Genomic DNA, 14,781 nt, shown 5'->3' with positions numbered 1-14,781 from the left:
TCACCTCAAGAGAAACACTGATGGAATTGCAAGGATACACAATGTGGGGTTAGCTAGAAAAAGAAGGGGGGCTCCTAGTGACCAGCTAGTGAATTTTGGCTGGGGCATCCCATTCCTCCTAGCAGTAGTACCCAAACTGTGATGCCAGCCAGTGGTTTGCACTACAAGGAAGCCTATTCACTAGCTCTATTTGGCTATGAATTGTGATTTTGAAGTCAGATTTAGACAGGCAGTGAGTATAGATTCCTAAACCAACTCAGGTCACATGAGTCAGGCCAATTTTGAGTGAGTCCCAGGAAGGTGGAGACTGTTCCCTGAAGGATCCAAATGTTAATTCCTTCAGAGCCCTTCTTCCACCCTTACCAAGAACCTGCCCCTGCTCCAATCTGTTGCCAAGATAACCTCTCCCAAGAAGTGCACCTCCCCACAGGGGGCTATAAGGTTGTTAATGTGTCCTGGGTTGCACCATCCTTCCTTTCCCCCTTCAGCCCACCAGTATCCCACCTTTAGGTCATCCCACCGAGCATTCCTGGGACTAGTCATGTTGTAGGAAGGAGAAACATAAGGGGAAGAAGGCAGGAGACCAAAGGAAGCCTAGGACATAAAAAGGGCAGAACACCTTGCTTCTTGGGATACCAAGAAGAAACTTGGCCCCCTTATTCCTCCCAGGAGAAGTCTGTGTTATCCCTTTTAAAATAAATCCTGCTTTATATGCTTGCCTCAGCATGCTCCTCTAATGCTCAAACTTTAACATTTAAGGGAGCAGAACTCATCACCATTAATTGGTGGTATCAATTTGACATTCTGGATTACATGATTTCCTGGCCTGCATTCTGACCCAATTTTGGGGTCCAGGCTCAGTCCTCACCCAGAGAAGGATGCAAGAGAGTGGTCCCTATGAACTTCAGAGAGCAACCCCTTACCCTGCCTGACAAGTGAGTTGTAAGAATAACACCACCCAAACTCAGATGGAAACAAGACTGTTCACAGTGTGAGCCCAAGTGCATGCAATACTGCCTAACAATTAAGAAACCTCTACACCCACTTGATCACAGAGCCAGAACATCAAACAAACCTGGCTGTAGTGCCCAGCAGCCAATCCCAGTGAACTATGGGATGAGGCACCTTTGGAGAGCAGGTCATTCCTTGATTTAAATTAATCTTTCATGTATAGAACAGCCATTTTCAGGCTGTGCCTAAACCTGAGTGACTGTATTTTTTAAAGCAGTAATTTACCACAAGCAATTCGACTTTGAGTACCAATGCCAAGGTAGAATGACTCTAACTCCTTGTTAGTACAAATAAACAAACACCATCTGCCTAGCACAACCATAAGGTACAATTTCATAAATAATTTTATACATGCAGACTTATCAAACAAAATCAGTAAATATTGAGACACAAGGACATCCCAAGTCATAGCAGGAGCACCAGACATGGGAGCTTATTAACCTCACCAAATGAAGATTGCTCACTTGAGACCCATAAATGGAAGAGCTGCTTGATACTGGAAACAGTGCCAACTTGACCCTGTCCCTGGTCACTCATCAGGAGCTTTGACAAGGAAAATCACTCAGCAATGAACCTTTAATTTCCTATCTCCATCAAGCTTCAGCAAAGTGCTGTTTCTTGTGTATGTGATGTCCTTGCATTGCCCACTCCAAAGGCACTTCAAGCTGACACTCTAAAACTGAAACTGTCATTTGTCTACATCTTCTGCTTTGGTTACCTGATCACCTGCAGTGGCTTCTTTGACTGTGTTTATCTCTGTCTGTCAGCACTCTTGGCACAGCATGCTGTAACCCTCAGGCTGCTTTAACCCTTTGTTAGTCTTTCTATGACCTATTTATATATATTTGTAGGAAGAGTTCGACATTACTCATCATCAGGGAAATTCAATCTGGAGCAGAATGAGATATCATCTCATGTCTGCTCATATCACTTTTTATCAAAATATAAAAAATGCAAAGTGTTAATACACACAGAAATTGTCATGATTTTCTTATAATTTTTGAATTACAATATTATAATTTTGCCATATGTGAAAAAATAGTAATAAAAAAATTAATATTTCCATGCCAGTTTTATAAGGTTTTTTTAAAACTACAAAATTTGAAAGAGGTTTTTCTCCATCTCCTTTGACAAAAATCTGAATTATAGTTACACGTTTTCTGTTTTCTAAATAACTCTGAATGCATTGCACATTTAATTTATTTTATTCAATGTCCTGAGTCACCTGTTTTGTACTAAATTTAATTGATGTGCTTTACTATTCTATCTTAATAATACATCTGAAAAAATTTTTTATGAAAACTTTGTTTTTTATATTTCCATATTTAAGTTTTCCTTCTAAATTTTTTTTTATGAAAATATTAACCTTCTAGAAAGGTTCATAAGGGATTCAACTCTAGATATGACATGGGTAGCCTTTCAAGTAAGCTTTAAGTGTAAAGTCCTGCTCAAAGGTGCATTATAACTTATGATAAGTGGAGTCAGTTGCTTGTTTTCATGCACTTATTGAACTATTGAGAGAGAGAATGAAAGAGATACAATATATAAATAAAGTTTGAATGAGTACTTCTTAAATAATTAAATACCTTTGTAAATCATCAAGTAACATGGTAAACATGTATTCATGCTCTTGTTGGTGGAGATTTCCACATATCTTAATGTCATTGCACAAGATGATTTCAATGGCTAAAAATGAAATTTTAATCAAAGATACTCTGAAGTCCTTAATTATAAAAACTTACTTAATTGTATTTACAACACTACCCAAGTAGAATTTATAATCTTTAATTACTTGTTTATATATTTTTCATTTTTAAAATAAACTACCTTAGAGCTCAAAACTTAATTATTGACTAGTTCAATGTAAAATTTTTTATCAAATTATCGGCATTCATTAAATGTTTAGGAATAAAAACATGAATAATAAATGAAAAGGTTTTACTAAGTTTGAAAATATATTTGAAAATAACTGTTAGGCTTATAAATTATTAGATTTATGTCTCATTTTTCTTAGATTACAAACATTTTTGTGAACTTTATTTATGTAATGATTAACCTCAGGACACAGATATTTCCCTTTAATAAAGTTATTTGTGTTAATAAGGCAAATACATATTATCAGTTTCAAATTAAGAATATAAAATATTGGTCCTTTTGTAGTCATTTCTGTTGTTGAAATACTTGCATGGGTTGCTTTTGCCGTAAAAGAATGAAAAATATTTTGATTCATTAAAATCTGTAATAGCTATCATTTCTCTTGGGATTAAATAAGAAATAAAATAGTTAGAAACAGTCTGATACTGTACCCTGCATCTTTCCCAATTCAAAAGGAATAATTCAGAATTTTCAAAGGGATTCATTATAGTCGAGTGCAAAAACCTTGGGAGGTGTCCTAATTCCGTTCCCATATGTTCATTAATTCCCTCTCAGGACAACCCTTGCTTAATATACTCATCCTTTCAGTAATAATTGCTGTCTATATATTTTTTGAGTTCAAACTAAAAAATGCACTGATTATTATTGTTAATGAGACTCATTGGGCATTTACTTTTGTGTGCTTTTAATCAGTCTCAAAAGGTGGAAGCATTCGCACTTGAAATTATACATTAAAAATTGAAGTGACAATGATTTCGAAAACAATGGACAATAATCTTTAATGCTTCTTGTGTGATTTCGTGATAAAAGTGTTATGATTTTAGTTGCTTGAACTTTAGTTCCAAAAGATTTCTGATAGCAAATATATTTTTATCTACCTTTATTATAAGTGATGAATCAATACAATCTAGATAAAATGCATTCAGAGACTAAGTCACAATTTTAGTTACAACTTCAAATGAATTTATAACTTCTGATCCAGGCTGATAATCAGCAGTAGCAGTAACCACTTTAAAGTTATATGAAAGATAATGTTGCTCAATCACTAATTCCAGAAACATGGTAACAATTCATTTGAGAATTTAAACGGCAAATAAACAAATACATACCTAAAGATCAAAATTTTTAAAACATGTAAGAAATAGACTTATGTAAAAAAGATAAAATAACAATTTATGACAATTATTAAAAATTGAGGTACATTTGTCACTGTTATAGAAAGTACTTACAATTTTTTTCAAGAAAAAAGATTTATTATAAGTTTCTTAAGAAAATGAATGTAATAAGAGATACTCTAAATTTTACAGATAAAAGTAAAAAAAAACCCACATAAAAAGTGACATCATGTTTTTGAGGATGACTCATATAATTATATGAGTTTTGCAAGTTCTGTATGTACCTGAAAAATTCAAAGCAAAATTTCATAATATTCTGAATATAAGTGACAAGCTGGTTGTAAAGTTTTTCAGGAATAACACCTAATAGAAAGAGTCAAACCTGAGCTGAAGAAGCTTGGAGAAAGCATCTATGAATGACATTCTGGAAATAAGACTCACCAGTGACAGTTTAACACTGACTGATGACCACAATATGAAGCCTTGCAACAGATCCCTATGTAATCAAAATATTAAGTATTTCATTAATTTCCATAAACTTTTAAATATTCTATTAATTTCCACCAACTGTCATGTAGACAGTGTGAATAAGTGTATTCCTTATAAATTCTTATATTTCACTTGTATGTTTTCTCTGCTAATGCAACTTGAAATGAATTGTAAACTTATTTCCAAGAATTGGTGACATTGGGTAACATAGGTATTTTTTTTCATAATTTTAAAGTGAATACTACTAAACTGCTATTAGTTGGCATTGGTCATTCCTCGCGTAAATGAAATTTTAAGATATCATAGAATATAATTGAAGAAAAATGGAGAATGTATAAAATAGCTATGGGGAAGATGTGCTGTCAACATTAAAAAAGAAAAAAAACCAATTCTTCCTCATACAATACAGCCAAAATTATTCCAGATGTGTTGAAGATTAAACATCTGTCTCCCATAGGACATCCAGAAAAAAGTGTCCAAAGTTGCACCATTAAAAGTGTCAGTGAGGATATGGAGTCTAGGGAATTATGTACTGTTATCAAATGCAAATGTGAACAGGAAATGTAGAAAACAATTTGGTATGTTTTAAAGTGAACTATACCTTATATCCAATCTAGTCCTCCACCTAGACAATGTCTGTGTTTCTGGGTTAGGGACACCTCAATATGCCTCCCCTGCCCCCTGACATATACACCCAGGCAACTGGACCCACAGAAATAAATCACATACACTGAAGATATTTCCAGATCATGTTTTCTCTTTAATAATACAGAGAACTGTATTATCTCATGGGATCAAGCAAGGTCAACTAATTTTTTGTTTCCAAGAGTCTGATATTGTTAAGTCTAGACATAAGGTACTGAACATTTTTTGCTTTTCCTGCCAATAAAAAGTGAAATGATTCTGGAAGTCTGATTTTCCTTTTTGGGGTGGGTAAGTGGTTAAAACATCCTGTAAACATTACTGAGTGTTGTGGTGCATGCCTGTAATCCCAGTGGCTTGGGAGGCTGAAGCAGGAGGATATGAAGGTCAAAGCCTCAGCAACAGTGAGGTGCTAAGCAACTCAGTGAGACTCTGTCTCTAAATAAAATACAAAATAGGGCTGGGGATGTGGCTCAGTGGTTACAGTCCCCTGAGTTCAATACCTGGTACCCCCACCCCCCAAAAAAACATTGTGCAAATGTTGCATGATTAAAAGATGCTCAGGGAGTACCAGGTGCTATAATGTAGAGGAACCATAACTGAAATTCTTGCTATAAATGGAAGTTGATTAAATTAACAAATAATTATTAACTCTTAAGTTTTAATTCATCTTCTATACTTCAAAACTAAGGAGCCAATTAAATAAGAATAGTTGACACCAATGTTATGTTATTACAGAGCAGTTAAGGGTTAACCTAATGGGCCTGAACTGTTGAAATTTACATATTCCAAAAACCCTCAGTAGCTCCTAAAAAATGATCCTATGTGATAAGAGAATCTTCATTCTGGGACCTCTGCCAAATAGTTTCTGCTAACAATGTAATTTACAGTGAATGCTTACTTTTGTGTTGTTGGGGCTTTGAGATATACTGTCATTTTGAACTTGGGCCTGGAGTGGTTGGAGGCTGAATAACTAGACAGGCATGTGGGCTCTTCAGGTCTCTGCAACTGATCACCATTAAAATCCTGGATTCAATGACTCTGGTAAGTTTCTCTGATTGGCAGTATTCTACATGTGCTGTGAGACAATACTGCTGGCACAGTGAAGTATGGTCTGTGAAATTCCACTTAGGACAACTGGAAACTCATGACTTTTTTTCCCAGACACTCTCCCCTCTGTTTCCTTGGCAAATTATAATTTGTGTGTTTGCAAAGCAAGGTCCCTGTGTACTGGTTCCAATTTATCTGAATCTCATGAGACACAACACTCTCAAACATAATAAATTATATGAAGCAGGTTTATTACTTATAGATAGTTAACAAGAGATGGCAAAATTTGGGATTTACTGAAAGCTAGTCTCCTAAGGAACTCTGTATGAAGTAAATAGAGTCCCCACTGTACAGGCCCTGTTAACCCCACTGCTAAGAGACCTCAGCAAGAAGCCCACTCTGGGCTGAGAGCATACCTATAATGCAGTCTTTGTAGAGTAGACAAATAGGAAATATGTTTCATTATATTTTTCCAGACTTGTAGTTTTATTGAATAAAAAGAAATAAAATAACATGAGTATCTTCTCTTACTCTAAAATTGTTTCTAGCTCCTCATTTACATAGCTGTTCTTCTGTTTGAGGAATAAGGACCTTTTTTCTCTATTGATAATGCATCTGTTAAATCAAAAGCATTTCTAGTAGCAAGAAGCTGATTTTGATTTTTCTGCCAGGCATTATAAAGAGGTCAATTGATTATAATAGGTAAGGATCCTGTTCATCCATTCTTCCATCTGTGTACCATAGCATAGCAAGGTACAGACTATGTTATCGTTGATACTTACAGGATGAAAATATCTAGACCTTTAGTTTAAATTATTGAAAAATACTGTTGCAAATACTTTTACATTTGCTAAACAAAGTTAACAATCATGAAGCAATTACCAAGATTCTAAGCCCTTACATGTATTATCTCAATCCTTTAAAGAATCTGCTAAGGTAAGAAATTGTTAGTAATAATTTTTAAAATTTATATTAAAAAAGTATCTCAAGGCCTTCCAAGCTTGAAATAGTAAGGCATTCATAACTTGCTTGCCCTAGTCATCAGCTCTTACATCTGCAGTTTAGCATTTAAGGTATATTCCGTTCTTTCAGATAATTGGGTGCCAGAGACCCTTCTCAATAGTATTGAGCTTGTACTTTAGAATTTTTTCATGTAACTACATACTTCAAAGTCTCTCTAAATGTTTGAATTCATAATGGGAATTGATAGAAACCATGGGTTTCCAGGAAATGTTTTTTTTCTAATGATGGCTAGAATTAAAGATTTTTGTTGTTGATGGTGTTTAATACAAGTCTTGTGATGATGGGGTCATTTGCTTGTTGTAAACTGTCTACCCCTAATCAAATTTTGTGGCCATTTTTTCTCTTTCCTTTTTTCTTTCTTTCTTTTTTTTTAATTAAATATATATCATGTAAGCCACAGCACTGAGAAGAGAGTAATTGCCAATATGATGTTCTGATGGGGTCAGGGATTCTCTTGGGATAATGTCCCACTTGACACAGACTAGAAGATAAATACACATCTCTTATAAGACTTAGTGATAAAACCTAGAGAAAAATACTTTCACCTCCTGTACAAAATAAATTATATAATCCAACGTATTAGATGGTGTGTGAAGGTAAGTGATTTATTCCACAAAGCATCAACAAAATACCTGCTTCAAGTGTCATAAAGATAATGGACTCATTGGAGATGAAATGCTTCTTTACAAACTCCAACTGGGTTATTATCAGTTTGTGGGAGTGTGTGATCTGAGAAAGCAGGCTGAAGTTGATGGGGTATAGACCTAAGCTTACGTTACCCAGGTGATTACAAAAATCACCATCTACCACATGATTATTATGATGAGAAGAGAGTTGACTTTGTGCATTTTAGAATTTTGTGAAACCCACAATAATTTTATGCATTGGAAGTTCAACCTTAAATTCTATGAGCAAATGACACACATTCATCCACAGAATGATTAATTTGTTTTGTATTTCTTCTTTTAAAAATAAGCTAGGAAAATTTAACATTTCAAAGTCAGATATTGAATTATTCTAATATTAATAATAATAAGTAGTTAATAAATAGATATAGGAAGAAGAAGTTAATAAATTTCCATGTATCTATGATGTAAAAATCCCTGTAAAATGTGCTCTAATAAATTATTAGTTTAGTCTCCATTTTATCCTTATGCTATTTTATTGTATTGATTAAACACAGAAATTTAGATAGAAGTTCAATGACTACTAGATTAGCTGTCAAACTCGAAAGTAAATGCAAATCTGGATCTTATAAACTATTTATGAATTTGAGCGAATATACTCATATGAATTTCAAGGAGGTAATACTTTCATTATAACCTTTATGCACACATTACTTGATGAATGATGTTTGAATATGATGTAGATATCCCATCTGAAAAAATAAGAATGTGCATTGGACCGCTTGTCAGCCTCTTCCCAGTAAGAACACTGTATAATCACATAACCTAGCTTAAAACTCCAACAGCAGATGAACATGTGTCAAGAGCAGACAAGACAACAGAATTTTGAGTAAAAAGAGAAAACTGAAATCTGAGTGTATGGCAAGCTATATCTATATTCTGTAGTTGTATTTGCTATAAAAAGAAATTATATCCATTCCACAGGATAATCATAAAAACAAAAATGTTTCTTGCCAAGTGCTCAGAAAATATCTTGGCTAGTCTCCATAACTTTTATCAATCATTGATAGTTTTCGTCTCCATCATCATCCTGAGTTAATGCACATTACCAGGTGATACAAGAGGAACCTCAGAGCTCTAGTTCATAGAAAATGCAAATGAGATCTATTCAAGGAAAGGAAAGTTTACTTTGCCTTAGTGGTTAAGGTGTTATGATGGTAGGAGTATAATGGAAATACTTTGGTGATGGTTTCTGGAATTGTTAATTTTTATTTTTCTATTCACCTGCTTCTTTGTTGCCAGTGAGTACAGAACATGTGTGGATATGCATGACTAATTTTAGCAATTTCAAATAATAATCTCTTAACAAACATAAATGTTTGCTAAACAGCTTTAGAGCTCTTATGTTTGCCTTACATTACAACTCTGAATAATGGAGTTGGTATGCTTTAATAAATAGATTTGGAATACTTTTACAGATGAGGAAATGATGACATAGAGATGAAATTACTTTTAATATACAACCTGAATTAGTGCCAAGCACTGTAAATATTTAATTACCTTCTTATTCTCCCATACTGTGACCTCTTTTACACCACCCATAAAAATCAAGACAAAGGAACAGACAAATATGATGAGCCTGGGGTCTCAAGGTAGAGTCTTCTTCCACTTGAAAGAAGATCTCTCTCTCTCTCTCTCTCTCTCTCTCTATATATATATATATATATATATATATATATATATATTAGAGTGTTTTGTTTTGATATCCATTTTGTCTGTTTTGCTATCATCCCTTTCCAGTTTAGTCATTGCTCCTTTAAGGGGATGTACTTTCATTGATTGTTAAAGACATATTATATTAAAGCTTTGTTAAAGAGATATTATATTAAAGCTACAAAGACTACACATCTGTGATTTATCACCTAGGGTAGAATGTTGAAATTACTAATCTTTTTTAACATACTTGATATAAAACATTTTAATATTTTTCACAAATCCATTTATTATATAATTATATGAAGAGTTTTTGCCTTTATTACAGTGCTGTTTGTTACCATCTTCCATTCAAGATCATGCGACATCTCCTGTTTTTCTTACATTTAATTTGTTCCTCAATTGTTTTTTTAAACCACAGAACTCAACACCATTTTGTCAGGAGAAAAAAAGAAAGGAAAAAGAAATATAGAAAGAGGAAGAGTGAGAGAGAGAGAGAGAGAGAGAGAGAGAGAGAGAGAGAGAGAGAATGATAAAGAGGAAGAAGGAAGGAAGGAAGGAAGGAAGGAAGGAAGGAAGGAAGGAAGGAAGGAAGGAAGGAAGGAAGGAAGGAAGGAAGGAAGGAAGGAAGGAATTATCAGGACTGAGAACTAAAATGTTTTATAAAGTTTCGAAATGACACTTGCACATTTCCCCTGGTATTTAAGAGTTGAGATTCCTTCACTACAGTTTCAGAGGTCCACCTGGCCTTCTTTCTCTGTCAAGTTCTTAGTTATAGACCTAACAGCTGTCCTTTAAACACTTATTTTTCTGGATATCACACCAACTATAGGTCTACCTGAAAGAAAAGAAAAAAAAAATCTTGGGGGATGAAAACAATAAATACAAATCATATGTAAAAGATTAAGCATTTGTAAACAATGCATTCTGATAAACATATCTCCATACACCTGCACACCCCCATATATACAACAACTCAAAAATATTCTTACATGAGACCAAAGCTCATATATCCAGGAAGCCAAAGACAGTATGAATCTTAAAAACTATCTGCATATTTCAAGCTATTGAGTCAAATAAAAAAGAGTCAATTTATTTATTTTTCATGAACTTGATTTAATAAATACTCCTATAGTATCTTTTATGAGCAGTCACATTAATGAATCATTTATTGTTACCTAATCATTTATTGTTCTACAACAGAGTGATGATCAAATATCTTTACTCAGATCACAGAAACAGTAAGATAGAAAAGTCAAGGTTTATTTATTGATTGGGTGCTTGGTGTTGAATCAGGGTGCTCTATTACTTTTTTCTTTTTAAATTTTAGACAGGGTATTGCTAGGTTGCTGAGTCTGGCCTTGGACTTTTAACCCTACACCTCAGGCACCTGAGACATCAGGGTTATAGATATGTACCATTATGACTGGCTAAAGCTATGCTATAAACCCAGACATCACTTGAATTATTATTATGCTCTTCACTGTTATATTATTACCCAACCCAAGATCTCAGATATTCGGTAAATAATGTAGTTAAATTGTGAGTGTATTTTCCAAAAATTTTCTCAAATATCCTCTACATGGGAGAATGTGTTTTAATATTGTAAAAGTAGAGCTTTACTCCCAAAGATTTAGTTAACTCTCATTGTTGTACTGGATCTCATTTATATGAGCCTTGATTAATACCTAATATTAGCCAAAATTCTAAATTTTTAAAGAGTTTTGAATATGTATCCTGAAAAATATATTCTAACTAATAATTTCCAGAATAAAAAATGATAACCAATTGCTTTCTTTAAACAAATGACATAAGCCAAAGCAACAAAACAATGTCACAAAAATAGCATATATGTGCTCTCATTAACCTTCTATTTGGTTCCTTGAAAGGGAGAATAAAGATGTTGACTCATCCACAATCAAGCCAATTGATATCATCTGATACCGACCATCTCCAATGAGAAAAAAACAAGAAAACAAAGAGGATGTTGGGGAGTAATCAGACCAGGCCGACTGAGTTCCTACTTGTCGGATTCACAGACTGTCTCCCCCTCAGATTCATACTGTTCTTGGTGTTTTTCATCGTGTATGCCTTAACTGTGGTAGGAAATGTGGGCTTAATAGTCCTAGCTAAGATTGACTCAAGACTGCAAACCCCCATGTATTATTTTCTTAGCAACTTGGCTGTTTTAGACATTAGCTATTCTACAGCAATTGCTCCAAAAATGCTGGTGAATTTCTTAGCTTCTAGGAAGAGTATCTCTTTCTATGGCTGTGCACTGCAGATGTTTTTCTTTGCTTGTTTTGCAGATGCAGAGTGCCTGGTCCTGGCGGCCATGGCTTATGACCGCTACATAGCCATTTGCCACCCATTGCTCTATCCAACACTAATGTCTGGAAGACTCTGTACCAGCCTCATTGTGCTGGCTTACATCAGTGGAAGTATGACTTCACTGGTGCATGTGTGCCTCACAGTTAAGCTGCCATTCTGTGGCTCCAATGTCATCAACCACTTTTTCTGTGACATCCCACCTCTCCTGGCTTTGTCTTGCGCAGATACCCACATCAATGAGCTTCTGCTCTTTATCTTGTGTGGTGGCATCCAGACCAGCACTTTTGTGGTCATATTTATCTCTTACTTCTGCATCCTCCTGACTGTTCTGAGCATGAAGTCGTCAGAAGGCAGGAGCAAAGCCTTTTCTACCTGTGCTTCCCATCTCGTAGCTGTCACGTTGTTTTACGGGACACTCCTGTTTATGTACTTACGTCCCACCACCAGCTATTCCCCGGAAAGTGACAAGGTGGTTGCAGTGTTTTATACTGTGGTCTTTCCCATGTTTAACCCAATAATCTATAGTTTCAGAAATAAGGATGTGAAAAGTGCTCTCAAAAAGCTGTGTGAAAAACGTGTATTTTCAAATTAGTAGAAATTTAAATCATTTACTAATATTTGAGGCGAGGCTGAGCTTGTCCTTCCATGTTCTTTCTTCTCCTGTTTGAGATCATCAGAAATTATGCCACAAACACATTATGGGTAAATTAAATAAATTTACCACCTCAGGTCTCCTTAGGAAGAACAGAAATTTTAACAGTGTTATTTTTTTTTCCAACCAGTAAGAATTGAATATTTTTCCATTTAGTGGTGTTTTTCATTTTATTTCATCAGTATTTCATGATTTTTACTTTAAAGATCTTTCACCTGTTTGGTTTAATTTACTCTTAAGTATTTTTTTTCCTGCAGCTAGTATAAATGACATTTTTCTTGATTTTGTTTTAATAGCTTAACTGGTAGCATAAGGAAATGCTTCTGATTTACCCATGCTGATTTTGTGTCTGGCAACTTTGCAATTTGCTTCATTTACAAATTCTAACAGTTTTTGTTGTTGTTGTTGTTTGTTTCTTTCTTTCTTTGTTAGACTTTTTTTTTAGTTTTTTTTTTTGAAGTTTTCAGTGTTGATTTATGCTGTTTTTTGTTTATAAGACCATATCATCTGCAATCAGGGACAATTTAACTTTTGCCATTCTGAACTAGATGCCTTGTCTTTCTTTCCTTTGCATAATTGCTGTGCTAGGACTTCCAGGACTTTATTGAACAGAGATGAAATAGTTGTCATCTTAGTGTTGGTCCATATCTCATAGGTAAGGGTTTCAACTTCTTCCAGTCAATAGGATATTAGCTGTTTATTATATATGGCCTGTATTGTGTTGGGGTATATTTTTTAAATCCAGTAGCATTTTTATTTATTCCTGCTAATTCCCCTGAAAAGATGTCTGCTGCATTTAAATATTCAATAGTATTAATGTATGAATAAATCAATTTCAATAGATATTCAATATACCATATAATTGAATGCAGCCTTGAATTAATTCCTACACCAAAACAGTGATTTATTTTCTAAATGTTGACCTATTATTACGCCTATGTTATGTTTTATCAGCTTTCAAGTGTAAGAGATGAAAAGAAACTTTAATTAGACTCAAGGGGAGGTACTCACTTGGAAAAATAAATTTCCTAAACTCCATGTACACATTTTAGCACTTCTGGGTTCCAAGTCTATTAGTGAGCTCCAGGGTGCCCATTATCATGTGCAACCTATTCATAAAGCTATGCTACTCAAGTAGCTTGATAACTATTCACCAATGAGATCAAGCAATGTGTCAGAGAATAGTCAAAGTTCTTAATCTAAACATACAAGATATTCACTCTTACATACTTTATATCGTTATTTAATGTCAAACAGTGAAGCAAATCCTATATATATATAAACAGCTCTTCTTTGCAAATTATTTTTTTCCTTAGCTTAGGCTGCTAACTCACTGATTTATGCAATTGTATTGAAGAAAAATAAATCAATTAATAGCTGAGTTATGCATTAATCACTCATCGATTGACAAATCTCATCACTTATTTGTTGGTGTATTAAAGAGAACATTGAAAGACAGATTAACTGGTACCTCAAAAACTCTAAATGAAAATTGCAAACTATTGACTTCCAATTTCCCTTCTCTGTAGTATAATACATTATTCCTTTATTGATATACATAAAATACATCACATTTTCTGTTTGGCTGATGCTATAACTTCAACATTAATTTTCAGTCTCATCATTATGATCATGAATTATATCAGGTAACCTCAAATGTGTAACAAAAGAAGACTTAAAAAAACTGGCTACTGCTAGAAAAATGTTTCCTTGAAGAGACAAATGAGCATCCATCTCCCTCCTGATCAAATGATTTCTCCACTATGTTGGAGCACTGAGGAATGGTTTTAGTCTCATATTGAAGATATTTGCCACAAAATCCACAAGTAATATTTAAAAAAAATAATTCTGAATCTTAGGCAACTCTTCTCCTTTAACTACTGTGCTATTTCTAAAACAGTTAATATCTGCAGCTGGAAGTAGTTGTCTTATCAAATGGACATGTAAATGAACAGAGGGAAAAAATAAAAAGTAAAATTTAAAAGGGTAAAATCTGATAGTGGAGTGAGCACATAAGAAAATTAAAAAGTCATTGTAATTTCAAATTTATTCAAGCTACAGTGCAGTTTATTTTGACTTAAATGTGGCATTGCATGGCATATTCTCTGAGTCCAATCCTGAGATATCTTGTTGTGCATTTATCTCAGTCTGTTTCATAGTGTTTTTGCAGTCTCTTGGGGGTCATTTAAGTATGGATCACATAGTGAAGAACAGGTATGTAAAACAACTTCAGAAATAAAGTAGATGACAACTG

The 14,781-nt window shown here is 34.1% G+C and overlaps 1 protein-coding gene across 1 annotated transcript; it reads left to right on the top strand.

The window, feature by feature from the left end:
* The first annotated feature begins 11,528 nt into the window (after window positions 1–11,528).
* LOC101964372 (olfactory receptor 5AS1) lies at window positions 11,529–12,467 on the top strand. Its single transcript, XM_005342565.2, has one exon. It carries the CDS (start codon window positions 11,529–11,531, stop codon window positions 12,465–12,467), a length of 939 nt encoding a protein of 312 aa, XP_005342622.2.
* Window positions 12,468–14,781: the final 2,314 nt, after the last annotated feature.

The sequence above is a fragment of the Ictidomys tridecemlineatus genome, chromosome 4 (assembly GCF_052094955.1).
Source record: "Ictidomys tridecemlineatus isolate mIctTri1 chromosome 4, mIctTri1.hap1, whole genome shotgun sequence".
NCBI classification, from domain to species: domain Eukaryota; kingdom Metazoa; phylum Chordata; class Mammalia; order Rodentia; family Sciuridae; genus Ictidomys; species Ictidomys tridecemlineatus.
The sequence above is the reverse complement of the archived record's forward strand: the minus strand, read 5'-3'. Positions and strand labels throughout refer to the sequence as shown.